At 50.1% G+C, this 26,934-nt stretch overlaps 1 protein-coding gene across 2 annotated transcripts in view; it reads right to left on the minus strand.

Annotated features, from left to right (window-relative positions):
• BMP7 (bone morphogenetic protein 7) overlaps positions 1-26,934 on the minus strand; it is a 97,434-nt gene that overhangs the window by 50,112 nt on the left and 20,388 nt on the right. For both annotated transcript variants that reach the window (XM_024239121.3, XM_054541888.2), the window contains exon 2: positions 8,834-9,026. In XM_024239121.3, coding sequence (XP_024094889.1) covers positions 8,834-9,026 — 193 coding nt within the window. The remainder of the gene's footprint in view (positions 1-8,833; positions 9,027-26,934) is intronic.

Genomic DNA, 26,934 nt, shown 5'->3' on the forward strand with positions numbered 1-26,934 from the left:
CCAGAGGTACTTGACATCCCTCCCTCCATCCTGTGCTTCTCAGTCAGGGCCATTCTGCCCTCGTCTCCTAACTCTTCCCCAGGGCCTAGTTAGAGGCCCTTTTAAAGATGGGACCCTGACAATGTCTGGTGACATTTTTGGTTTCACAACTGAGTGTGGGGATGTGTCATTGGCATCTGGTGGGCAGAAGCCAGGGCTGCTACTGAATGCCCTACTATGCCCAGGATAGCCCTTAACCCCAGAGAATGAGCCACACCCAAAGGTCACTACTGCGGAGGCTCAGAAACCAAAACCCTGCCTCAAATGACAGGGTATAAACACTTCAGCTCTCTTGACGGGACTAGGGTGAGGGTGCAACTTTGTCTCCAGAACCTCTAGCAGGAAGAGTGAGCCAAAGTCACCCTTCGGGGTGCTCTGCGCAGCACTGCTCCCTCACCTGGCCTCCCCATCTCCCCACTGCCTAGTGCTCCTAAAGGCCTTTCCTGGAAACATTTTCTAATCCTTCACTCTCACAGCCACACAATCCTCAGCTGAGGGTGCGCTTCGGAGAAACCTGACCTGAAACCGGTGGCCAACAGGTTGCACTTGATGGCAGCTTCACTCAACTGGCAGTGGCTGCCTTATTTAGAGACCTGTACCAAGGATCCAGGGAAAGGGAGGGAAAGGGATCCATTAGCAATGCCTGCCTTGGTCCCAGGAGGAGAAGGGTGGCATGCGTGCCGGAATGCAAGACCAGGTGTCAGCTTTCCTTCTTTCTTTCTTGGGGTGGCAAAATGGAAAGCCATGGGCATTGCAGAGGAGAAAGAAGAATATGGCACCGACAGAGGTTGCAATAGGAAGACAAAGGAAGAAGCAGGGTTTGGAAGAACCTTGAGTATTTACCCACATGCCTACTTCCAATCTGAAGTTGAACTAGCTTCATTAACTGTGGTTGTCTCCTTTAAAACATCATCACTTTCCTGGTAAGCCTGTATTCCCCACCCTTCGAGTTAATATTTGAGCAGACACTTTTCTTCCCAGCTACAGATGACTGCTTGTGACCAAATTGAAAAATATTAATTCTCTTTGTCTCCTGCCAAAAAGGCTAAAGCAATTACAGATCCTGATTCGAAACACAGATGTTAATACATTTGGAAAAATGAGCTTCTATATGCGAGCAGAGGCCCAGGGCCAAGCATGAAGTGCTTTTCGAATCAAAGTGCCAAATCAAGTTATCCAGAGAGCTGCCTCCACGAAAGCCCATTCTTCCCAAATGCATTCCAGTGTAAAGAACCCCAGGCTGCCGCACACACGCTGATGTCTCCCCTATTTGCAAACAAGAACCGACCTACCCTTGGGCACCCACTGGCACACAGCTCTAAATAACGTAATTATAATCATCACAGGGAAACATCCATAGGATCAAAAAGTATCATAATTACAGGCAATTTTCACTTTTTGGAAATTGGGCTCAGATGCTGAAGAAAGATTGCAAGCAAGGCATTCTCGAGTTTCAATTCTGGAAGAGAAAGCACGTTGGAGCATTTGCTAGGACGGACTAGCCCTAGGGCAAAGATACTGCGGCCGGCACTCACTCATCCAGCAGGCATCTGTTGTGCATGCGCTCAGGCACACAGGACCAGACCATGCAGTCTGTGAATTCAGAGAGCCCACATCTTCAAAGGGAAGGCCGGGTCGTGCTTTTATCCTTTCGTGCATTTGGTGTCTTACTGAGCACCAACTATGTGCCAGGCTCTAGGCAAAATGGATACCACAGTGAGCAAAACGAACAAAACTCCTCCCCTTGTGGAGCCCCTGTCACTGTCTCTGCTGGGTCCCACTCAGATCCCACTCAGATCTTCACTATGCAGCCCCACACGGTTCAGCAAGGGTCCACATGCTGTCCAAGTCCGTGCAACTTCCGAGGAGTGGAACAAGAGGCGGCTCCAGGTGCGTCTGCAAAGCCTCACTACACACTACTGGGACATGCTGGGCAGGTCACTGGTCTCTGCCTCAATTTCCTTGTGTGGAAAATACGAATTGCCCCACCATTTCCCAATTTACAGGACTGGACTGCCATGAGGAGAAAGAAAAAAGTGTATCCACCAGCCAAAGAAGAAAAACATATGTGACTGGGGAAAGATGCAAGCTTCTCATCCTTAATCCCCAACCCAGTATTGTGCCTTCATTTCCTTGTCTGTGAAAGAGGGTGTGGGAGCAGGCACGGTGGTTCATGCCTGTAATCACAACACTCTGGGAGGCCAAGGCAGGAGAACAACTTGAGGCCAAGAGTTTGAGATCAGCCTGGACAACACAGTGAGACCTCATCTCTACAAAAGTAAAAAACTAGCCAGACATAGTGGTGTGTTCCTATGGTCCTAGCTACTTGAGAGGCTCAGGTGGGACGACTGCTCCAACCCAGGAGGTTGAGGCTGCAGTGAGCTGTGATCACTCCACTGCACTCCAGCAGAGCAACAGAGCAAGACCCTGTCTATCTCTAAAAAAAAAAAAAAAAAGAGGGGTGGGCAGGGATAAGGGTGTCTCTATGGGGGGTTGCTGTGGGAAGCAGTAAAGAGTCCCCGTTGCATGCAGTTAGCTTTTGTCATCATGACTGTTCCCAAAGGCAGCCATCCCTTCTCCCAGTATAGACAAGTGTCATGGGAGAGAGGAGGCTCCAAGATCGCATTATGGACCCGGCTAAATCGATGGAAACGTAAAGGGAGCAGACCTTTCCCACAGATGGTCTACAAGAGGGGCAGGACTGACCACCTCATGGGGACACCCGCTCGGCTTCACTGCAGATGATATAACACCTACGGGGAATCAGGGAAAATGTGGGCAACCTGCTGAGCCCCCGCCCACCGCAAACACTCAGCGAACGGAATCTGTTGCCATCGATTCCCAGCCACCACCCGTATGCTCCCTGTGAAGCCAGGCTTGGAATGAATTATGGGAAGAAATAACAGGGACAGAGATTAAACAAAAAAGCCACCAAGGCCCACCAGATGGCCTCAGGCCACAGGACAGGAAGCCAACGGGCATTTGGCCCCCGGATGCTGAGTAGGGGATGCTGGCCGTGTCTCTGGCATTAACTGGATTGAACAAGTGGTTTGCCATCTCTGCCCAGCTGGGTGGCTTTTTCCAGAGGGATCCTTGCAGATCCATGAGAGGACCCCAAGTGGAACCAAAGGCATTAAGGGCCTGCCACTCCCGCTCAGGCAGCTTCAGTCTGGGTTCTGGAGTGGGGCCCAGAGAAAGGGACTGCGAGGAAAAATGCCAAGGCTCCTTGATGAGGGCTGCTCTCCTCTGACCTTCCAGGACATCCTGGAAGTTCCCAGCAGCCAGAAGGAATCCTCCTTGCCCTCTGAAAAGGCTACTCAGGAAGCTGACCTGGCACATCCTGAGAAGGCAGCTCAAAACCAGAGCTCATGCCCTGGGGCTGAGGTGTAGTGGCAAGGGGTAGAAGCCAGGAGACGAGGAAAGAGGCACGTAGCCTTCAGGAGCAGCAAGAAGCTCCAGAGGCTTCCGGAAGCTTCCAGAAGCCTCTGGAGTCAGAGTCCAAAGGGATCTTCACCCTTAGCCAGTCCCTTTCCTGTGCCATTGAGACTGACAATTGTGGTCTGGACTACACTTTGGGCTCAGTCTCTTGAGAAGAAAAACAGTCTTCTCTGAGACACCAAGCTGAAGGGAACATGGAATGTGTCACAGAAGGCCAACACATGGTGAAACCCCATTTCTACTAAAAATAAAAAAATCAGCCAGGCGTGGTGGTAGATACTTGTAATCCCAGCTACTTGGGAGGCTGAGGCAGGAGAATCACTTTAACTTGGGAGGTGGAGGTGGCAGTGAGCTGAGATCATGCCACTGCACTCCAGCCTGGGCAACACAGTGAGACTCCATCTCAAAAAAAAAAAAAAGGAATCTCTTCTCTTCCTCTTGGGCATGTAAAACAGCTCATGAGTGAGAAATTAGAGAGATCTTAGCCACCTGTTCACACCCCAGCACACAGGGAATCACCTGGGAGCTTTTAAAGCACACCAATGATAGTTCAACCCCTATGGATCAGGAGTTTTAAAAGCCTCCGTGATTCTAATGCATAGCCAAGGCTGAAAACCAGCTCAGGACTCATCAATGCACCCATCTGAGTCCCAGGTGAGGGAATCGGCACTATGGGAATCACTGACGCGTGGCCATGGCTAAGATGGTGAGTGCTGGAATCTAAGAGCCTGGGTTCGAGTCCCACCTCTGCCACTTTGTAGCTGTGTGCTTTTGGGCAAGCTACTTCCCACCTCTGAGCCAGGCTCTGCTGGGGATGATACATCTTCATAGGAACCTTTCCAAGGCATGAAACAAAGCTGAAGTGTCCAGCACAGTCATAAACAGTAAGCACCACGCAACAAGAAGCCTCAACCACAGGGTGGAGATGTGCTCTGGAACGTGACCATGGCTCTCTGCCCAAACACGCTCATGGGGCCTAACGGCAGGGCAAAACCCGCCCAGAGTCTTGCTACCAAGTCATGAATCCGCACATCACAAGTTGCCGCCACCCCAGCATCCCCAGGAGACGACTGGGCAAACAGCCCTTGGCCCACTGCCCGAGGGCCGCCCTGTGAGGGGGCTGCATCGTTCCTCCTACCACATCCAGCCCCATCTACCTTCTCAGGTTTATGGACCAAAATCATCAGGGTGTCCCCAGGGAGATTCTCAGAAAGGCAGAAACTCAGGGCCCCCATCCCAGGGCTGTTCGAGGGCAAGAGCCTCTGCCTGGGCTGAAGGGACCCAGGAAGCTGAGCCCAGGCCTCCTCTGCCAATCCATCCTGTGTGGTGGGGACAGGCAGGGGGCAGCTCCCTCTTCCTCAGAGTGACTCAGGCTGCAGCTGATCCAAATCTTGGCCCTGGAGACCAAGCTGAGGTCACCCTCCTGGCAGCCAAAATCACTGAGATGAACCCAGGGACATTTTCATCCAGCTGCCGACATCATCTCGACCTTGGTGGCGGCCGACTCCCTTGGAGCAGATTCTGTTGCCCCGGCTGGCCTTGGCCTCCCAGGGAGGTTCTCAGAGGCCAGCTCCCAAAGCAGAAGTGTGTCGCCTACATGTGGGGCAGCGCTGTGGAGTGGGGCAAGCCTGGGACATGCTCAGGGAGAGACGGGGAAGGCTGGGATGGAAGATGCCAGGTCCCAGCTCCACAGCAGAAACAGGGCAAACAGCACGACCCCTACCCCAAATATCCTCCACCTGGAACCAAAGACCGCACCAACGGGGACAGGAGCAAGTCCAGCTCCTGAAAGCCAGGCCCCAGCTGGCCTGGCCTCAGGCCTGGGGTTCAGAAAAGGAGGATAAGACTCCGATCCTTTCGCAGCCCCCTCTCGCCCCAGCAAGGCCTCTGGAGCCAAGGCCACTGTCCCCAGACCTGCCTCTGAGCCCCGACTCGCTCCACAGCCCGCCAAGGGCGGCCCCAACATGTCTTTCCAGCTGTCTGGGGCCGCGCTTTAAGCAGAGCCGCAGGGCTATGGAAGGCCTCCAGCTCGGCTCATTATCGGAATTTAATCTGGATTCCGAGAGATCAAGAGGACTCAGTGGAAAGTAACTCCCACAAGGGGAGAGACGCTGAGGCTGACCCAAAGCCGGCTAATCCTCGGCACCCCCGGGGCTTTCCTGGAGCTCAGGCACAGCTCGTCAGATGTCCCAGCCCTGCACAGCTGGGCAGCTGGCGGCACAGAGACAGAGGCAGCCACATGGCAGGGACAGCAGGGCAGGCTCTGGGCTCCCCCGGGGCTGAGGTCTGCAGGAGGCCTTCAGCTGGAAGAAGCTGTGCAGGCCCAGGTTGGGGACATGCAAAGAAGAGCCCCATCTCTGAACAGGTGAGCTGGAGGAAGCTGGGGGGATTTGAAGAGCATTTTCAAGCTCAGGGCTTTGTTCCCACTGGGAGATTGCAGAATTAGGGGAATTGGCTCGGTGGACATACACGGGAAGGCAGTGCCACAGCCACCACCCAGGGCTCTTGTCTTCCTAAAGAGGTCTTGGTCCACTTCCTGCTGTGATGACGATGATACTAACACAGGTGACCATTTATTGAGCACTTCCTGTGTGTAAGACACTGTTGTAAGTATGTCACCCCCTTTCATCCACAGCACAACTCTGGGAGGGAGATTCAATTATTATCCCCATTTTACAGAGGGAAAAACTGAGGCTCTGAGCGATGACTCTTTCCCAAGGCCACACGGGTAGCTGGTGGCAGGATTTGAATCCATGCTCTTAATAGCTGGGGAATTACATAATAGGGGTATCTTGGTTCTAGGTTCAAAAACAAAACAACCTGTCCAGAAAAATGAATAAATAATATATATTTTTTTAATTTAACCATTTAACTTCTGAAGAATGGAGGCTTTGCTGCAGGAGGCACAGGAAGAATGTGTAGAAACCTAAAGAAAGTAGCTCCGTCTTTCCCTCCACTGCTTCTCACCCTATTCCCTTCCCTGCTCAACGCTCCCACCTGCCGTGTCCTCTCCTCTGCTGGAACGTGAGCTTCCAGAGGGCAGGGACTCATGTCTAGTTCGTTCTGGTCGATGCCCTCAGGCATGGCATGCAGCAGGTACCTGTGCTGAGGGGGGACTCAGTCACCCAGCAGCCCAGAAGTCCCCAGGAGCAGGACCCCAGCACTAGAATGGGCACCCCCAGCCCAGGTTGCTTGTTGCCGGCAGCCTGGCAGAGAGGATGCCTGGAACGTCCATCCCTCCTCCAAACACAGTGCTCAGGCCTGCTGCCCAACCCTGCAAGTCCTCAGGATCAACCCCATGGATCTCAGGCAAGACAGCAGAGGCACCTCAGACCATGATGGGACCAGGTGCCCATGAAGCCAGCAGGAAGGACCAAGAGCTGCCGGAGCTGAGTGGAGAATCCAGATAACAGCGCAGACACTGAGGCTATGGTTTCTTCCTAAGCAAGAAGCTCCCTGGCTGCTGGGAGTAGATGTCGATGTCAACTCCCAGGAGAGCTGCTCAGCAGTGTCTACCAAAGCCACCCATGTGTGGGCCCTCTGACCCCACAATTCTATCTCTAGAACTTTATCTGACTGATAGACATGAACACGTATGTCAGCAAGGGTACCTGCCCTGCAGCACTGTCCATCATAGAACAGAGGAGCCAGCGTGCACACATGAAACACAGCACAACCCATGCCGTGGAACAGTGAGGTGACTCAGAGGACGAGGGCACCCCGCGTGAACCACTGGAAAGGGCTGCCAAGGTTCATCATCCAACGATGAAAGCCAGGGGCAGGAGTGAGTGCACTGTGGGGCTGCACAGGTGAAAACAGCAACACAGATTCCTTTGCTGATTTCAGGAGACTCAAGAAACTGGCATCAGGGGCCGCCTCAGCGGGGGCTGGGAGCCTTCATTTTCACCGTGGTTCCTTTTCTTTCCTTTTGATTTTATACCATGAACATGTCTTGCCTACTCAAAGACTTTTTTTTTGAGACAGAGTCTTGCTCTGTCACCCAGGCTGGGGTGCAGTGGCACCATCTTGGCTCACTGCAACCTTCTCCTCCTGGGTTCAAGCAATTCTCCTGCCTCAGCCTCCCAAGTAGCTGGGATTACAGGCACACGCCACCATGCCTGGCTAATTTTTATATTTTTAGTAGAGACGGGGTTTCACCATGTTGGCCAGGCTGGTCTCGAACTCCTGACCTCAAATGATCCACCCACCTTGGCCTTCCGAAGTGCTGGGATTACAGGCGTGAGCTACCACACCAGGCCTAAAAACAAATTTTTGAAAGAAGTATCTTTCACAAGCATGGGCTCCAGCTTTGCAAACCTGGGCTCACATCCTAATGTGGCCACATTCTCTCTGGGTAGCCTCATTCTTTGGCTTCAGGTCCCTTTAGTTCTCCTCATTTTACGGATGAGCCACCACTTCTGAAGGCTACTGTGAATATGAAACAAGATATCGAGTGCAAAACACTGTGCAAACGCTCAAGAACACTTTTGTTTTCTTGGTACTTAGATGACCGCCCCCGCCGCCCACCCCCCCACCAAATAGCAGTGCTTGGCAAACGTAGCTGTGATGGTTCTTCTGTCCCTGTCTATGGTAGCAAGTCCCCTTTCTAGCTGAAGATGCTAGGCCTGCACATCACAAGGAGGTGCCCACACCACCTTTCTTCCATTGATTTCCCTGCCCAGTGGGGACAGTAGATGTCTGACAGGCTGAGGGGTCCAGCAACCCCGCCACTGAGTAATAGGACCTTGGTCATTTCCGCGTCGGGACTGTCTGAATAGAATGCACCTGCTAAATGTCCCAGCCCTTTTTCTTAGCCTCCTTACCTCTCACAAGACCTTGAAATTAATGGATCTCAATAAATTAAAGACTTTCAACACACACGTTTGGTTTCTGACCTAGTGATTCTTGGAAGGCTAAGAGTTCTCTGTTTATTTTGGTTTGGGTTTTTTCTTCCCCTAGCATTTTATTTTAGATGGCCACCTTAATTGGTTGCCTGACATCGTGCACTGGGTTTCAGAGTGAGGAACGGGAGAGACGTAGCCCTTCAAAAATGTTTCTTCCCCTTCCCCTTTACTTCTATGTCCCTTAGCACCCAGCCAGATCTATACTGCCTATAAAAACCCACAAGGCGCCACACATCCCTGGCCTCCCTGGCCTTCTACTATTCCTGAATTCGTTGTTGGTCATGGTTTTAAGAAAGTGACATACACCATACACCTTCTTTAGAAGGGATAATCTGGTACAGGGCCTGGCACGTGGTTGTGCCAATCTGACCCATCCTCTGGCCCTCACCACCTTCTTCCTCTGCCCCCAGAGGAAACTCAGCACCTCTCCCAGATACCCGTATAGCACTCACCTGCCCAAGTGCTCCTGGAGCACCTGATAAACGCTGATCCGGAATGTCTCATTGTCGAAGCGTTCCCGGATATAGTCCTTGTAGATCCGGAATTCAGCTGCCGTGACAGCTTCCCCTTCTGGGATCTTGGAAAGATCAAACCGGAACTCTCGATGGTGGTAGCGTGGGTGGAAGAATTCCTTGTCATGTTCCACTGGAAGAGGAAGAGAACACACACCAACACCGACAGCTCATTAGTGTCTGGGTTTCACTCTCTGGCTCTGAGTCCAAGCATCTTGCCTAAGCTAGATGGAGGCATGCCCACTGCCAGTGACCCCAGTGACAACTGCTCCTTCCGCACCAACACACTGCAGACTGGAGGGTCACAGGCTCAGATCCCATGGTCCCCATGGTCATCCTGAACGACAAGAGCATGATTCTGCGTCCAAACTGCTGGGAAAAGTAGGGCACTAACCACAGCCATCCAAGAGGTCCTGGCCAGACTCAGGTCGCAGGGGCTCAGGCCTGGGTTGGAATCTGGCCTCAGCCACTAACCAACAGAGTGGCCCTAGATAAGGTAACAGAAAACCTCTATGGAACCCAATTTCATCATCTAAAAAATGGGGATTGTAATCCTTCTTCATGGGTTATGGTCAGGGTTGAATGATCTCATTCTCACAAATAGTTTAACATCTGCTAGGGTTGGATAACTGTTAGCTATTGTTGGTAAGCATAAACCTTACTGTGCCTAGTATGAGATGTCTCTAGGACCAGGGGTTCTCAGCCCTGAATGCACATGAAAATCACCGTGGAAACTTTTAGAAAATATTGATGTCCTGGCCCAGGTGTGGGCTGGTAAACATTTAACAACTGGCTCTCAGGGACCTGATCTGAAGCACCCTGACTCCACAGTGTAAATACTGCCATCTTGGCAGATTTCAAGCTACCAATGTGAGGTCGCTGGACATGGATGGGAAGAGAAGCACCCAGTGGGCTCCAGAACACAGCTACTCCAACCCCCTCCTGAACCAAGGGAATCCACATCTCTTTAAAGCACCCCCAGATATTTCTAATGAGTTGCCAAGGTTTACAGTCACAGCAGTAGACTAACAGCAGTAAAAGGAGTGAATGGCAGAGTTGGGGTGGGGGTTGAAAGTGACTTCAGGACAAAATAAGGCAAAAGGCCTCCACCTTTCTCCCTTTTCCTGGCAGAGATATTAGACTAAGATGTCATGTCCATTTCATAGACGATAAGCACCAAGATGAAAGCCCGGGGATGGTGTTTCTGGGTGGGGACCTGTGGCTCCTGTGGATCATGCCCCCTCTGGACCAACATGGAGCAGGAATGACACTGGCAGCCACAGAGTGCTGGAACGGGCAGAATGACCACACTCAGGCCAGTGAGAAGAACCTCCAGACACCTTTCATCTGCAGGAAAATACAAGCCCATCTCCACTTCCTGTCTGGGGGTGGGGAACTGGAGAGAGAGGGAGAAAGAGCAGAACCAGTTTGGCCGGCAGATTGGTCAGAAGAAAGGAGAAATACGATCAGCAAGCTTCAGCTCCAGGCTGGGTTATGGCTGCCTGGTTCCAAGTGGGACAGCAGGATGGGAACACCACTGAGGAAGTTCACAGCACTGGCAGCCCCAAGACCCTAGCTGTGCAGCTCCATTAAAAACAATCTGGTTTAAACCTTAACAATAGTCCAAAAAGACAGCAGGGTGAGGGCAGGGAGCATGGGGGAATTACCCGCTCAGGCTGTTCCCTCTCAGGAAGAAGGGGCAAATGAAGTCCCGGAGGCTGGGGTCTCTGGCTGGACACAGGAGCATCCCTGTCTTTGGAGAGACCTCGGGAAGATGACCTCTGAACCACAGCTGCTAGAATCCTGGGCCCTATATGGAGAGCTGGCAGGAGGGAAGGACTCTCCAGAAACTGTGGGTGGGTCCCTCCAGATGACAGCTCTGCTTGTCACAACACGCCCCTCACGCCCACAAGGAACCCTTCCCTCCTGACCCAATCTATGGGACAGGACAGGTGAATGGGAGAGAAGGCCTTGGGGACGTCACCAATCCCCCGCTTTGATTTACAGAGAAGGCAGGAGTCTCCGTAAAGAGCAGCAATTTGGGAACCAAGTGAGCCTCGGGAGGTGACCCCAGGTGGGAAGGCGGGGCAAAGGGCCTGACTGTCACCGTGGACTACCCCCGGCCAGTCCTCTGTCACCTTTCCAGCTCAGTCCACCCTCATGCCAGCCCTAAAAGGTGAGCAGCCCGAGGAAGTGAGTACAATCCCACATAGGTAGGTGAGGCATGCACCTGAGACCCAGGAGGTGTCCAGTGACCTCCCCAGGGCCAAAGACCTGGGATTCAAGCCCAGGTCCCGCCCAAACCAGAGGCCTGAACCACCATGCATCTCTGTGGCTGCATGAGCAGCTGAACAGCTCAGCAAGGGCCATTCCTCTGCTTGTTTGCAGAACTTTATTTATTTATTTTTTTTTTTGAGACAGAGTCTCACTCTGTCGCCCAGGCTGGAGTGCAGTGGCGCGATCTCAGCTCACTACAAGCTCCGCCTCCCAGGCCCACACCATTCTCCTGCCTCAGCCTCCCAAGTGGCTGGGACTACAGGCTCCCGTCACCATGCCCAGCTAATTTTTTGTATTTTTAGTAGAGATGGGGTTTTCACCGTGTTAGCCAGGATGGTCTCGATCTCCTGACCTCGTGATCCGCCCACCTCGGCTGGGTGGTCACAAAGTGCTGGGATTACAGGTGTGAGCCACCGTGCCTGGCCATTTGCTAGAACTTTTCAACTGCACTGTTGCATACGTGTAGCGTGTGTGTAAACCAAAGTAAACCCAGTCATGGAGATTCCTCCAGGTCAAGAGACAGAACATTACCAATCCCCTTTCCCTCCCTGGACTTCTCAAACTATAGGTTAGCTTTGCCTGTTTTTGAACAGTCCCTGCAGGGCCTCATACACTATATCATCTTTTGTATCTGGCTTCTCCCATTTAACAGTGCTTGTGTAATTCATCCATGTCACCGTGCATGTTCATTCATCCTCATTGTCATATGATAGTCCATCGTTGTATTAGACCACAATTCATGTATCCACTCTACAGTTCATAGGCATTCAGGGAGTTTCCAAATTGGGGCTCTGAAAGCAGTGCTGCTATGAACATCACAGAACATGTGTTTCATGCCTAGAAGTGGAATTGTGCATGTGCAGCTTTAGTCACCCTGGAAGCTGTTCTCCCAAAGCATTGCATCTGAGAGGTTTTCAAGAGTGTGCTAGGAGAGAGGTGGAAGAGGCCAGGTCTGCCCCCTGAAGGAGGTGGCACAGTCTTGGGACAACTCATGGCTTCTCTAGTGCTTTTCTCCAGGAGACCAGGAGAGGTGAAGCACAGATGAAGTCTTGTTCCAACCATCTCTGTTCTCCACCGCAGCACAGCCAGACCTCCAAAGACCACGAAGAGCCCTTGAGTTGTGCCATAATTCAACTTTCAGCAGAGAGGGTTGCTCCCACAATCATGCACAGGAGCAAAGTCCAATGCCTTGAACACAGTGGGTCTCCAGCAAACCTCAGTTCCCTGCTCCCAGCGCTGGATGAACCCAGCTTCAGAACAGCCCCACTGGCAGATATGCAATCAGCCTGAGCAGAGAAAGGGGCTGGGGAACATCTGAGGATGTACAACTGAGGATGGCTGAAGAGCCCGGAAGTACAAAGCGCACGTTTGCGGAGTTCTTACTCTGTGAGCCCTGCACTGAGCACTCTTTGCCATCATCTGATGGAACCCCATGACGCAGGATTGATCCCCATTTTACAGATGAGGACACTGAGGCTCAGGGAGGCCGGGTAACTTTCAAAGGTCACAAGTCAGGTGAGCGGCTGAACTCCAAAGCTCACCCTCTTGACCTTCACACTCTCTAGAGCCAGGTGGCCTGAGTTTGATCTTGGCTGTGTCACTTACCAGCTGTGCGACCTTCCCCAGGCTACTTAATCCCTGTGTGTTCCCCTCCCCCCGGAGATAGTAACAATGGCCCTTTCTCATGGAGTTGTTGGGAAGATCACAGAAGCCATTTGCTGACAGGAGAAAACCACAGGTGAGCCATTTGAGTCCGCCATTGTTACAGGGCCTCTAAAACAATGAGCCAGAAGAATGACAATCAATGCAGAAGAAGCAACATGTGCTATGGGCATTTACACAGTGCATTTATGAATACATTGGAAAAAAAAGTGCAATAGACCGAACAATAAAGATATGTTTGAATAAGCACGACATAAACACAGGTACAATCATTAGAGTCACGCTCAATGAAGAAAGAAAACACTGACACATAATCATAAACACAAGGTTTGTTACAACAGCTGCAGGTACAACTGTTTTTAATATAGAAGATGAACTGTATCTTAACTGTTAAGGTATCAGAGTTACAAGGTTCTTTTCTAAAAAGAAACTCAGGGATAAAGTGAGGAACTAAATTTCTTGCAAACATTTGTGGGCTCTTTGGTATGGCTTTCTGACAGGATTTCCTTCATTAATTAGTTGGAGACTATGAGAAGCAGGAACCACAATGTTACTCTATTCTCCCTGAAACCCACATTGTCACATGTTCTGAAAATAATTTTGTATCCATTATCAAAGAAAGAACAGTCATGAAGTACACACACACACACACACACACACAAATAAGCAGTGGATAATTCAAAGTCCAAACCAAATTCCAAATCTCATCTTTCCAAGGTTTCCCTTTTCTATGGAAGCCACTCCACAGTGTGAAATCTACACCATTTCAACTCAAGTATCAAGACAACTGAATTATTACCACTAAAAGAGGTAGAAGCTTGCATGTATTTTTCAGGTGAAAATATGTCTTTATACTTTCTTCTAAAGTTACTGCATATAGTTGGTTACCCAAGACTTGAGTTTTAAACTAAATGTCTAGAGTTGACATCTCCCCATGCCCACAGAGAAAAGCTTCCTAAGGAAGCCCAGAGCCTAGGATTCCAGCTTTTCCTCCCTCTACCTCCAGTTACATCCCAGCACCCCAAGGGCTGAGAGGGCTTACAGGCATTAACAAAGGACTTTCATCTTCAAAAAATTAAAAGGGCCTAAAACCCCAAGACCAAAAGATAAGTCCAAAGAAAATGGATTCCAGAAAACACCATCCTGACAGCAAGGAGACCCATCACTGTCCCAAAGACAAGTCCAGTGTCTTTCTTTTACAAAAACCCAAAATAGCCCCAAAACTGGCCCTAAGAGGGGAAATTCTGGGCTGGAGGGTGTCAATAATGGGTTAGAGACAGGTAGGAACAAGAGGCAGCCCACCTGGGTGCCCCCACTTCATGATCCTCTGCCATGTCAGGGAAGACTTCTGTCCCAGACGGGAGTCACACCTGCCCCTGGCATCACTCAGGAGTACCTTGCCTCTCCCTAACATCTGGGGTTCTTCCTCCCACCTACAGTTATGAGAAATATTCAGGCAAACCCCTCACTAAGTTATATTTGTCTGATACAAAGCGAGGGCCACAACCAAAGAAATTGGCAACCCACTCTGTAGACTTGCAAAGGGCAGCTCGTGCTTAAACAGAACCTGCAGTATTCAGAGCCGTGCTTTATGGGACAGTATTTAACACCCTAAAAATTAGGGGTATGAACCCAAATATATGCATATGTACAGTTGTACATCATAATACACAAAACTAAATAAATTGCTACAAACACGAGAAAACAGATACAGAAGATATATTTCTCCTGCTTCCTGAGGGATCATTTTGTGCTGGGCATAGCTCATCAGGATGAGCAAAGTTGGGGCATGGCTCACTGTGATGCACAACTGTTAAGGAGCCTTGCCCATGTCCCCCCACCCCCACCTCCCATCCCTCGTGTGTCTCTCTTGGAGAGTCCATCATCACTGTCCCAGTGGAGCCATGGGACTCCAAGGGAGCCACCATCTTGTTCCATGACCCTCTTCTCCCCAGTTGAGGGATGGGAGGAAGCCAGCCTTAACCTTGGCCACACATAGGCCTTCTTTTATTTTTATTGGAACCTGGTATGAAAGAGCCCCTGTTCGCTCTCCCCGCCTTGATCTCTAAGGATGTAATCCAGTGCTCTGAGAAGCCCCTTGCCAGCACCCTGCAAGGAAGGCTGGTCTGTGAGAAAGACGCTTCCAAGCATGGAGGACTGAGGTTGGAATTGAGGAGAGAGACCTGCTGGGTTGATCCCCTGGTCTGGTAGTCCCTGCCCTTCCTGAAGTTTGGGGTTTCAGCTCTTCCAGTCTATGAGTTATGTTGAGATCCTTCAAAGAAGTCCCCTTTAAGCTAACTCTAGTCAGCCTGCTGCCTGACTGCAACCAAGGCAGTCCTGAGCAAAACACACACAAGCCCAATTGTATACACACCCAGAAGTGGAAATGGATGGGCAGGAAACACTCCCAGGTAGCTGTGTTCTCTCCAGATGACCATTCACCATGAAAACTGCTTTCTTCAGACTTGGATCATTCCCAAATGTAAGGCATCCCCCTTGACTGAGCTCTGTAAGAACAGGGCCCATGACTGTCTCAGCTCTGGATCCCACGCCCTCCACAGCCTGATGCTTAGCAGGGTCTCATAAATCTTCTGCATTGAACACATTACTCTTCACGCAACTCCTTTCTAGTTTAAGTAAACTACTTTGTTGATAACGTACACACAGTAAGGCACACAGACAAGCATTCATAAAGTGTGATGAATTTCCACAACGTGAATACACCTAGAGCAGGACACAAAACATTTATTACCAGCTCCAAAGTCGTCCCGATAGGGGCCCCTCCCAAACACCAGTCCCTCCTCCCCTAAGGCTGACTGCCTTCCTAACACCCAATACCACGGACTGGCTCTGCCTCCATGACACCTGCCTATGGAATCACAAATATGTTCTCTTCTGTGTCTGCAGCCTTCGACAGCCTCACTCATGTGGTTCTGTGTACCAGTGGTCCATGCATTCCCACTGCTATCTAGAACCCCATCATATGTATAGGACACACTCATTTTTTTATAGTCATTTGGGGAGTTTCCAGTTTGAGCCATTGGGGAGTTTACAGTTTGAGACAAACTGTGCTGCAATGCATACTCTTGTGCATGGCTTTTGGTGAACACGTGTTCACTGGGTAAATGTCTTGAAGCAGGATTTCTGGGTCAGAGGGTAGGCACATTCAGCTTTAGTTCCACATCTGACTGTTTCCATGTCAACAATTTTGGGGAAACAGGGTATGAGGCCAAAGGAGACACAGTCCCTAAAGAGATCATTCATTTTTGTTGATTTTGGCAAATCTCAGTGCCTGTGTTCAGGTATGAGGAAGGTGGGAGGCAGCTCTGCAGGTGAGGGTTCTTCCCAGGAGAGGTGCTGAATGGACTCTTAAGGAAGAACGGAGGCCCACTAGTCCCAGAGGACAAGGAAGGGCACCGCAGGCAGAGGCAACAGCATGATCAAGGGCCCAAGAGACAAGAAACAGGGCATGCTGGGGAGTTTAGGTAAGAAGTTTGCTGAGAACGACAAGAAAAAAGCAACAAATTCCTCATTGGGAAAATGCTTGAATGTCAAGCTAAGGGGTTGATCATTGATGTCGTCAACCATGATGGCTTGGTCCCTTGTTAGACACAAAGCAGTGCCCTGACCAGATCTATTTTAGATAGAGGACCCTGTGGAAAGTGGATTACAGGGAGTGAGGACAGAGGCAGAGAGCTCAGAGGAGGCTCTGGATCACAGATGATGCATACCCAGTACATGCACCGTCCTCCTCCCTCCTGGCACCCGAGGTAGGCATCACTGAACAATGGCAACACTCTTTTCTTAATTCTGGCACCCAGGCAGCCACTATCAATCCTGACTGGCTCAAGAGAAAAGATATCAGCATTTTCCATCTCTTGTCAGGACCCTAGAAGTGTAATGGACCAGAAGTGCTTCTCTAGGGGAAGGGACAAGACAATTGATCACAAGCAAGCATATGAAGAGGGGGAACTAGAGGATGCTGCCCACTGCTGGCCTGGAATGCTAGCAGGGCGATGACACCATCAGTAGATATCAACGCAGGAGACAGCGCTCAGGAGGTGAAGTGGTAGGGAAGAAAACATGTGTGGCTGCACACAGGTGAAACTTGAGATGACCTGCAGAAAGTTCAACTGGACAGTTGGAAAAAGAGGTTTAGATAACCCTGGCAAGAATGCTCAAGCTGGGAGCTGTTGAATTGGGTTTATGGATAAAGTTATGCAGGAAAAATGCATTTATGATGAGAAAGACCAGCATGGCCTTGGAGCAATATTTGGGGCCTACCTGGGAGGGGGAGAACGATGCCACCAGAAGGACTTGGTCCAAAGGAAGGGCAGGACCAGAGGACTGGCAGGGCAAGACGGCGCAACAGTGGCCAGATTCAGAGAAAGGGGGCAGGGAGATCCCTCTTCCAGGGACTATTCACTGTATTTGGTCACTGGCTGCTCAGAAACCTCAGGAAGCAGCTCTCATGGGGACAGCCATGCAGAAAAAAAAAAAAACACCTGATGAGCAAGACTGTGGCCAGTTGCATATGAAAGATATTTGTATCCATGAAAAGGGGAACCGTCAGCCCAGGCAAAGCCGCCTTCGTTTCCTCCTGAAGCCGCTCTCCCAGCCAGGGCTGGAAAGAGTTGATAAATGGATAGTAAATAATCACCCAGCAGCTCCTTCCAAAACTTTATGATCTTCAGAAAAAATCTGGTTAACCTTCCAGACTATGCGGTCCTCTCACTGCCCCCAAAGATGCCGCTAAACTACAAGGCAGGAACAAATATTTTATGAGCAAAGGGATGCTTTCCAGGCAAAAACCACAAGTCAAGCATTAGAATTCCATGCTCCTCACTCAGAGTCCGGTTTCTGTGAGCACAGACTAGTCCAAAGCGTTCTTCAGCTCCAGTTAGGGGCCGGCGAGAGACCCCTGCACCCCACTTTAATGAGGATGAGGTTCAAGGAGCTAAAAGAACTAATTGAAGTCCACATTATAACCAGAAGTCAGAACTGGGTTTTCACAGACCCAAGGACTGCTTAGGGCCCCATATCCCAGAACGTCCCGGGTACCCATTTAACTCTGAAACTACCAACCCTGGCTCGCTCTTTCCCTGGAGGGCTATAGCTCATCTGGAAGGTTCTGGCACACACCAGAACTCACTGGAGCTGACTTATCCCGGCTGCTGTTAGGAGGCAGTTTACAGCCCGCAGTTTCAGGGATGTGAAATTTGATGATGGCTCTTCATTCATTCATTCAAAGATTTACATGGCAAGATTAAGGAGCTTGAAAAAGCCGCCAGAGGCATGCAATAAATTGGGAATTCTGGAAAGTGGAACAGACATACCTGACTACTCTAACAGGAAAATGTTCTCTTAATAACATGAGCATTCTGGGGAGGCCACACTGACACACACAGCTCTTGGGAGAAGGGAGGAGAATGCTCTATGCCCGGAGAAACAGAGCATCGCCTAGAAGTCGACAATGATACACATCGTTCAGATAACAGCTCCACTGTACTCATTCAACAAGGGCTTTCTGGCTGCCCCAGCATGGACGTGAGAGCCCTCAGGTGTACCGTAGCAGAGTAGTTCATAGAAGCTCACTTAGATTGCAGCTCTGACAACCTATGGAACCCCTAAGCCACGTAAACAGCCACCATTTTTTAAAACTTTCATTTTTAATTATGGTAAAATACACAGAATATACAATTTAACATCCTAACCACTTTTATGTGTACAGTTCAGACACTTTAAACACACGGGATGCCATTTTTGCGCATCCAGTCTCCAGGACTCTTTTCATCTTGCAACGCCACAACTCCGTCCACATTAAACACTAACTCCTCTTTCTTCCTACCTCCTCCAGCTCCAGGCACCCACCCTTCTACTTTCTGTCTCTATGAATCTGACTGCTTTGGGCAACACCTATAAATGGAATCACACAGTATTTGTCCCTTTGTGACCGGCTTATTTCACTTAACAAAATGTCTTCAAGTTTCATCCGTGCTGTAGCCTGTCAGAATGTCCTTCCTTTTTAAGACTGAATAATATTCCACTGTATGGATGGGCCACGTTTTGTTTATTCATCCCTGAATGGTACGCGGCTTCCACGTTTTTGTGATTGTGAGTAATGCTGCTGTGACTACGGGTGTGCAAATACCTCTTGGAGACCCTGCTTTCAAATCTTTCAGGGACATACCCAGAAGTGAAATCACTGGGTCATATCCTAGTACTATTTTCAGTATTTTTGAGGAAGCACCACACTGCTGTCCACAGTGGCTATAGCATTTCACCTTCCCGCGCACAGTCGGGAAGGGCTCCAATTTCTCCACATGTCCACCACCGCTTGTGACTTTCTGTTCTGTTTTGTTTTGTTTGATGGTGACTGTATTAGTCTGTTTTCATGCTGCTGACAAAGACATACCCGAGACCAGGAAAAAAAAAGAGGTTAAATTGGACTTACAGTTCCACATGGCTGGGGAGGCCTCAGAATCATGGCGGGAGGTGAAAGGCACTTCTTACATGGCAGCAGCAAGAGAAAACGGGGAAGAAGCAAAGCTGAAACCCCTGATAAACCCATCAGATCTTGTGAGACTTATTCACTATCATGAGAATAGCACAGGAAAGACCCACCCCCATGATTCAATTACCTCCCCCGGGTCCCTCCCACAACACATGGGAATTCTGGGAGATACAATTCAAGTTGAGATTTTGTGGGGACACAGCCAAACCCATTTCACCCCTGGCCCCTCCAAATCTCATATCCTCACATTTCAAAGCCACCTATGCCTTCCCAATAGTCCCCCAAATTCTTAACTCATTTCAGCATTAACTCAAAAGTCCATAGTCCAAAGTCTCATCTCAGACAAAGCAAGTCCCTTCTCCTATGAGCCTATAAAACCAAAAGCAAGTTAGTTACTTCCTAGATACAATGGAGGTACAGGTATCAGGTAAATACGGCCATTCCAAATGGGAGAAATTGGCCAGAATAAAGGGGTTACAGGGCCCACGCAAGTTCGAAATTCAGCAGGGCAGTCAAACTTTAAAGTTCCAAAATGATCTCCTTTGACTCCAGGTCTCACATCCAGGCCACACTGATGCAAGAGGTGGCTTCCCATGGTCTTAGGCAGCTCCACTCCTGTGGCTTTGCAGGGTACAGCCTCCCTCCCAGCTGCTTTCATGGGCTGGCGTCGAATGTTGAGTGACCGTGGCTTTTGCAGGCACACGGTTCAAGCCGTTGGTGGATCTACCATTCTGGGGTCTGGAGGATGGTGGCCCTCTTCTCACAGCTCCACTAGGCTGCACCCCACTAGGGACTCTGTGTGGGAGTCCCAACTCCCCATTTCCCTTCCCCACTGCCCTAGTGGAGGTTCTCCATGAGGGCCCCACTCCTGTAGCAAACTTTTGCCTGGGCATCCAGGCGTTTCCATACATTTTCTGAAATCTAGGTGCAGATTCCCAAACCTCAATTCTTGACTTCTGTGCACCCACAGGCTCAACACCACGTGGAAGCTGCCAAGGCTAGGGGCTTCCACCCTCTGAAACCACAGCCCAAGCTGTACATTGACGCCTTTCAGCCATGGCTTGAGTGGCTGGGACACAGGGCACCAAGTCCCTAGGGTGCACACAGCAGGGGGACCCAGGGCCTGGCCCATGAAACCACTTTTTCCTCCTGGGCCTCCAGGGCTGTGATGGGAGGGGCTGCCATGAAGGTCTCCGACATGGCCTGGAGACATTCTCCCCATGGTCTTGAGGATTAACATTAGGCTTCTTGCTACTTATGCAAATTTCTGTAGCCATCTTGAATTTCTCCCCAGAAAATGCGTTCTTCTTTTCTATCACATAGTCAGGCTGCAAATTTTCTGAACTTTTATGCTTTGTTTCCCTTTTAAAACTGAATGCCTTTAACACACCCAAGTCACCTCTTGAATGCTTTGCTGCTTAGAAATTTCTTCTGCCAGACACCCTAAATCAGCTCTCTCAAATTCAAAGTTCCACAAATCTCTAGGGTGGGGACAAAATGCCGCCAGGCTCTTTGCTAAAACATAACAAGAGTCACCTTTGCTCCAGTTCCCAACAAGTTCCTCATCTCTATCTGAGACTACCTCAGCCTGGACTTTATTGTCCATATCACTATCAGCGTTTTGGACAAAGCCATTCAACAAGTCTCTAGGCAATTCCAAACTTTTCCACATTTTTCTATCTTCTTCTGAGTCTTCCAAACTGTTCCAATCTCTGCCTGTTAGCCAGTTCCAAAGTCACTTCCACATTTTTGGGTATCTTCTCAGCAACGCCCCACTCTACTGGTACCAATTAATGTATTAGTCCATTTTCATGCTGCTGATAAAGACATACCCGAGACTGGGAAGATAAAGAGGTTTAATTGGACTTACAGTTCCACATGGCTGGAGAGGCCTCAGAATCATGGCAGGAGGTGAAAGGCACTTCTTACATGACAGCGGCAAGAGAAAATGAGGAAGATGCAAAAGTGGAAACCCCTGATCAAACCATCAGATCTTGTGAGACTTAGTCATTATCACCAAAACAGCATGGGAAAGACTGGCCTCCATGATTCAATTACCTCCCCCTGGGTCCCTCCCACAACATGTGGGAATTCTGGGAGATACAATTCAAGTTGAGATTTGGTAGGGACACAGCCAAACCATATCAGTGACCATCCTGATGGCTGTGAGGTGGGCAGCCGGGACTTCACATGTCCTGTACATCATCTCATTGAATCCTTATGAAAACCCCTCTCAGAGGCAGGGGGACACATCATGCCTACTTTCCAGATGAGGACACTGAGGCTCAGACCGACTCTTGCCCAGGGTCACATAGCTGATCTGAATCTTCAAAGGCCCGTACTCTTTCCCACTCAGCCATACCAACTCTCTTCCTCACATGGGAGCTGCCAGTGACCTCTTAGCTGTGGCAACGATTCGATAAGGACAGCTCTGAGCTGAACCATGCTCTGCTCCTGGCACACTCGATGCGCTTGCCACATAAATCTCCAAAGCTAAACTCAAAGTGAAGGTTCTGCATCCGACTCAGCTCCCTCTCAGGCTTGTAAATTTTGCTCCTGCCTAATGCCAGTCCTTAAGGGAGGGAGGCTGACAGCCTGAAGGTTTTGTAGCATTCACCCATCTCCTCGTCACCCCTCCCCAGGCCCCCAGATTGGGGGGCAGGGCCCTGCCTGGCAAAGGGCACACAGGCAGCATTGTCTCCCCTGTCCGTGAACTGCTTCAACTCTCGAACTTTCCACCAAATGCTTCAGCTGCCAGCTATACCACCTGGAGTCCTACCCGCCTGGCTCTCCAAGAGGGTCTTTGGAGATACTGCCTCCTTGTTAGGTGCTGGGGGGCTGCGTCCAGAGACATGAGACCTGGAGGCGAGACCACAGGCAGGCATCTCCCCGGCCATCCTCTTGTCATGAACCCTGAGCCTGCAGCCTGCACAGATGTTGGGGTAGGGGCCAGAGGGAATGACTGTACCACAAGATTAAACACTTCAATGTCAACATGTGTGCAGTGTTGCTTGAACAATGTTATCATTGTGAATTGAATGAACCAAAGGGTTTAGGGGATGGGGCAGGGAGAGGGAGAAAAGATGGGTTTAATTATCTCTAGAGCTGAGGCCAGTTCTTTGCCTAAAAAGACCCAGATGCCCGTAGAGCTGAAAAGAAAAATGGGCTGCAAGCACATGTTGCTGTTTCTACTATAGACCCAGGCAGCCCCCTGGCCTACAGCTTCCCACCTCCCAGAGGGAGGAACGCAGTCTCCAGGGATGTCTGGGTTCCAACCCCAACCTCAGCTCATTGAAATTGAGGGAAAAGAACCAGTGATTCTCAGCCAGAGCTGACTTTGTCCTCCCCTCACTCCCATGAAGGCACCTTGGGCAATGTCTGGAGTCATTTTTGGTTGTCATAACTTAGGAGGGGGTGCTCCTGGCATGTAGTGGGTACAGACCAGGGACACCACTAAACATTTCACAATGCTCAGGATGGCCCCCCATCCAACCCCAAATGTGACTAGTGTTGAGTTGAGAGTCCTTGATCTGAACAGACAGACAGGCAGAGCTCAAGAGGGTCAAGAAACCTGGGGTTTGGCCTCATCTGAGCTGTGAGCTGGCTGGTATAACCCCAGGCTCACTGGGCCTCAGTTTCCTCCCATAACAAAGGAAAGCACTGAATTTCTCTGAAGTCCCTTTTCTCACCTATTAGACTGTACCATGTAAAGCTGCTGATACTCTACCAGTTTTGACCTGTATGCGGTTCACCCCAACACCTCGGGGCAGCTTGGAGGCTCTATCTGTGCTGTCTGGTAAGGCACACTGAGACATGTGGGGCTACTGAGCACTTGAAATGTGGCTCCCGTGACTGAGATCTGAATGTTTAATTGTATTTCATTGTAATTAATTTAAATATAAACAGGTGCCAGGCACAGTGGCTCATGCCTGTAATCCCAGCACTTTGGGAGGGCGAGGTGGGTGGATCACTTGAGGTCAGGAGTTTGAGACCAGCCTGGCCAATATGCTGAAACATCGTCTCTACTCAAAATACAAAAATTAGCCAGGCATGGTGGCACGTGCCTGTAATCCCAGATACTTGGGAGGCTGAGGCACAAGAATCACTTGAACCCAGGAGGCGGAGGTTGCAGTGAGCCAAGATGGTGCCACTGCACTCCAGCCTGGGCAACAAAGCAAAAATTCCATCTCAAAAAAATAAAATAAAATCTAAACAGCTGCATGTGGCTCATAGCCTTCCTAGTGGACAGTCCAGATCGCAGGTATCCCCATCACTGCAGAGGTGCTGTCGCCCACACTGCTTCGTAGCACCAAGGGTTTGCAGGGGGCCACTGCAAATGAGGATCCCCGACTATGTTCTCAGAGATGTAGGAGAAAGTTTTTCTTTAAAACTGTGGGATTGGTGGCTCACGCCCGTAATCCCAGCACTTTGGGAGGTCAAGGCAGGTGTATCACCTGAGTCCAGGAGACCAGCCCGGCTAACATGCCGAAACCCTGTCTCTACTAAAAATACAAAAATTAGCTAGGCGTGGTGGTGCATTCCTGTTGTCCCAGCTACTCAGGAGGCTGAGGCACAAGAATCGCTTGAACCTGGGAGGCAGAGGTTGCAGTAAGCTGAGATCATACCACTGCAACTCCAGCCTGGGTGACACAGCAAGACTCTGCCCTAAAAAAATAATAATAAAAAAAAATAATGAAATGGTGTTCCCAGTGTGAGAAATTCAGGAATTTAACTCCTGATTGTGGGTTCGAGGCCTGGGATGGGGGCTGTTCAACAGGTACGAGGATCCTCACTCTGCTCATGGGGTCACCTAGGGAGCAAACACTCCCCACCAAGCACCTGGCGAATGGTATCCTGCTGGTAATTGTCAGACGTGCCAAGTTCAAGACCGCAGAGGCTTTGCTCCAGGCCTGCCCGGGCACCGCGGCCCCTCCCCACGGCTGAGTTGGTCTCACCCCCACTGACACTCTCCCTGGGCTTCCTTCCCTCTCAGCCCCTTTCATTTCCCTCCCATAGTCTAACTACTGGGATTATTTTGGTGAGAGGCCTGCTGACCTGTTTCTCCACTGTCCTCTCTTCTAGATTTTAACTCCAGGGAAGTAAGAACTGAGCAAAGGAGCAGGACTCAGGAGGTTTCCAGAGCAGAGCTGGGCGAGAGGGCGAGTCCCGGCTCTGCCACTTGCTAGGGCGCGTCACTCATCTTCTGTAAAATGCAGGTGGAGCTAGTAATAGCACTGACTCCACTGGGCTGCCAATTAAAGCCCAGGAGTAAAGTAGACCAGGCATGTTCCACCTTCAGGATGCCCAGAGTCACACGCGAGCTTATTAAAGCACAGGCCACTGGGCCCCACTCCCAGCATGTCTAAGGTGGGTGATCTAGGGTGGGCCCAAGAGCACGAATGTCTAACACATGCCCAGGTGATGGTGATAATCCAGGTCTAGAAACCCCACTTTGAGAACCAGAGGAAAGGAGAGTGTCCGTGGAGTGCCTGGCACATGTAATAGTCTTGGAAGCTATTCGCTATGATTGCTCTGTTGCTTAGCACTGTTCACACACCACCTCCCACGCTCACTTGCTGGGCACTCAGCAGCTTCTCCGGAGACTTAGTGAAGTGGGTTTTGAAACTCTCTCCATGAGCAAATCAGGAGGAAGACACCCGCTCCTTAGCCTCACTCAGCCCAGGTTGCAGGAGAGAACTGGGGTTGAGCGTCGGCCATGGGGCCTGGAGGTCTGGTTCACACGCAGGCTCTGCCAATCACCAGCAGTGACCCAGGACAAGTTAACGCAGGCTCTGCCAATCACCAGCAGTGACCCAGGACAAGTTAACCCACCTCTGGAAGGCTCAACTTTTTCTCTCTATAAAATGGCGACAGACAGAGGCCCCCACTTCTGGGGCTGTTGGGAGAATTCAAGGACATGGAGGCTGGCCACTAGGGAGGGCAGCTGAGACCTGTGCCTTGCCTGCTCCCAGCCAGGCCAGAGCAGGCCCCAAGAGCAGCCAGATGGGGGAAGTGAAGCTGCCGTCCTCCCTCCCTTCCCCAGGACAGGAGGGGCCTGCTCAGACCTTCCCCGCAGAGCAGCCAGAGAGGCTTGGGTCAGCTGGGCAGACACAGCTGGTTTAAGGTATTTTAGAGGCAAATCAAATCAAATGAGAATTTATAATCCTTCCTGAGGCCTGGGTTCCATCAGCCTAAACTCATTAGGCCCAGGAGATGCAGGTGCAGTGAAGGAAAAGATGGTTCTGCCTTTTTCCTTCATGCCCAGCCCCTGTCTCCCTTTCAAAATAAGAGTCTTCTTTAAAGCCACACTCTGTCCCTGCACCAGAGTAATCGGCTTCATTTCTGAAAACAGGAAGGTGCAGAGATGTACAAAAGCTGCCCCAGGGGCTGATGGGGGAGATTTGGTGGGAACTGGAAATCTTGGAGAGCCTCACTCATTTCAAGTTCACATTGTAAGAACTCGAACTTAAATCCCTAAGCTAAACGATCAAAACACCCTTCAAATTGCATGGTTGTCCTTTGAACCTCTTTCCGGTGTAGGAAGCAGGAGAATATGAGATCAAAACAAAAAAGTGGTGTTTTTTTTTAATTTTTATTTTTTATAGAGATAGGGTCTCACTCTGTCACCCCCAACTGGAGTGCAGTGATGTAATTACAGCTCACTGAAGCCTTGGACTCCTGAGCTCAAGTGATCCTCCTGCCTCAGCCTCCCAAAGTGCTGGAACTACAGGCATGAGGCACCCCACGGGGCCCAGAGAATGGTTTTTAAATTACATTTTGTATCCTATATGAAATGTAACTGGAAGAGTTGCAAACAGACTCCAAAAAGTTCTACTTGGGGTCTTCTTTCCAAATCATTGCTCTTGTGATTAGTGATTTTTTTTTTTTTTGTCGCCCAGGCTGGAGTGCAGTGGCACCATCTCAGTTCACTGCAACCTCCGCCTCCCAGGTTCATGCCATTCTCCTGCCTCAGTCTCCCGAGTAGCTGGGACTACAGGCGCCCGCCACCACACCCAGCTAATTTTTTGTATTTTTAGTGGAGATGGGGTTTCACCGTGTTAGCCAGGATGGTCTTGATCTCCTGACCTCATAATCCGCCCGCCTCAGCCTCCCAAAGTGCTGGGATTACAGGCGTCAGCCACCACGCCTGGTGGTTAGTGATGTAACAGTATTGTTGTACAATTAAATTTATATAAAGTTTAGAAACAGGCAAGGTTAATTTATGCTATTAGAAAACAAGACAATAGTTACCGCTGGGTACAAGTACGAGGGGGTTCTGGTCGCTTCTGCTTGTTGATCTACACACTGGTTACCCTGTGTGATTGCCTTGTAAACACTCACAAGTGTTCTTGATTTCCGTGCTGTTGTGCACACGTTAAACCTCAATAAGCAGTTTCATTAAAACTCAACTAGCAGTTTTATTCATAATAAGTGTCGTTAGCTTTACCCATTGCCAGCTCTACTCAACACACGCTTGTCACCATACTAAGAGGCACAATCAATTCAACAGAAGCTCTTTGGGAAAAGATACCAATATCTTAATCAATTTAAATACATCCTGGTTTTCAGAAACTTAGATAAGCAAAGA

Source organism: Pongo abelii, chromosome 21 (genome assembly GCF_028885655.2).
Source record: "Pongo abelii isolate AG06213 chromosome 21, NHGRI_mPonAbe1-v2.0_pri, whole genome shotgun sequence".
In the NCBI taxonomy this organism is placed as follows: domain Eukaryota; kingdom Metazoa; phylum Chordata; class Mammalia; order Primates; family Hominidae; genus Pongo; species Pongo abelii.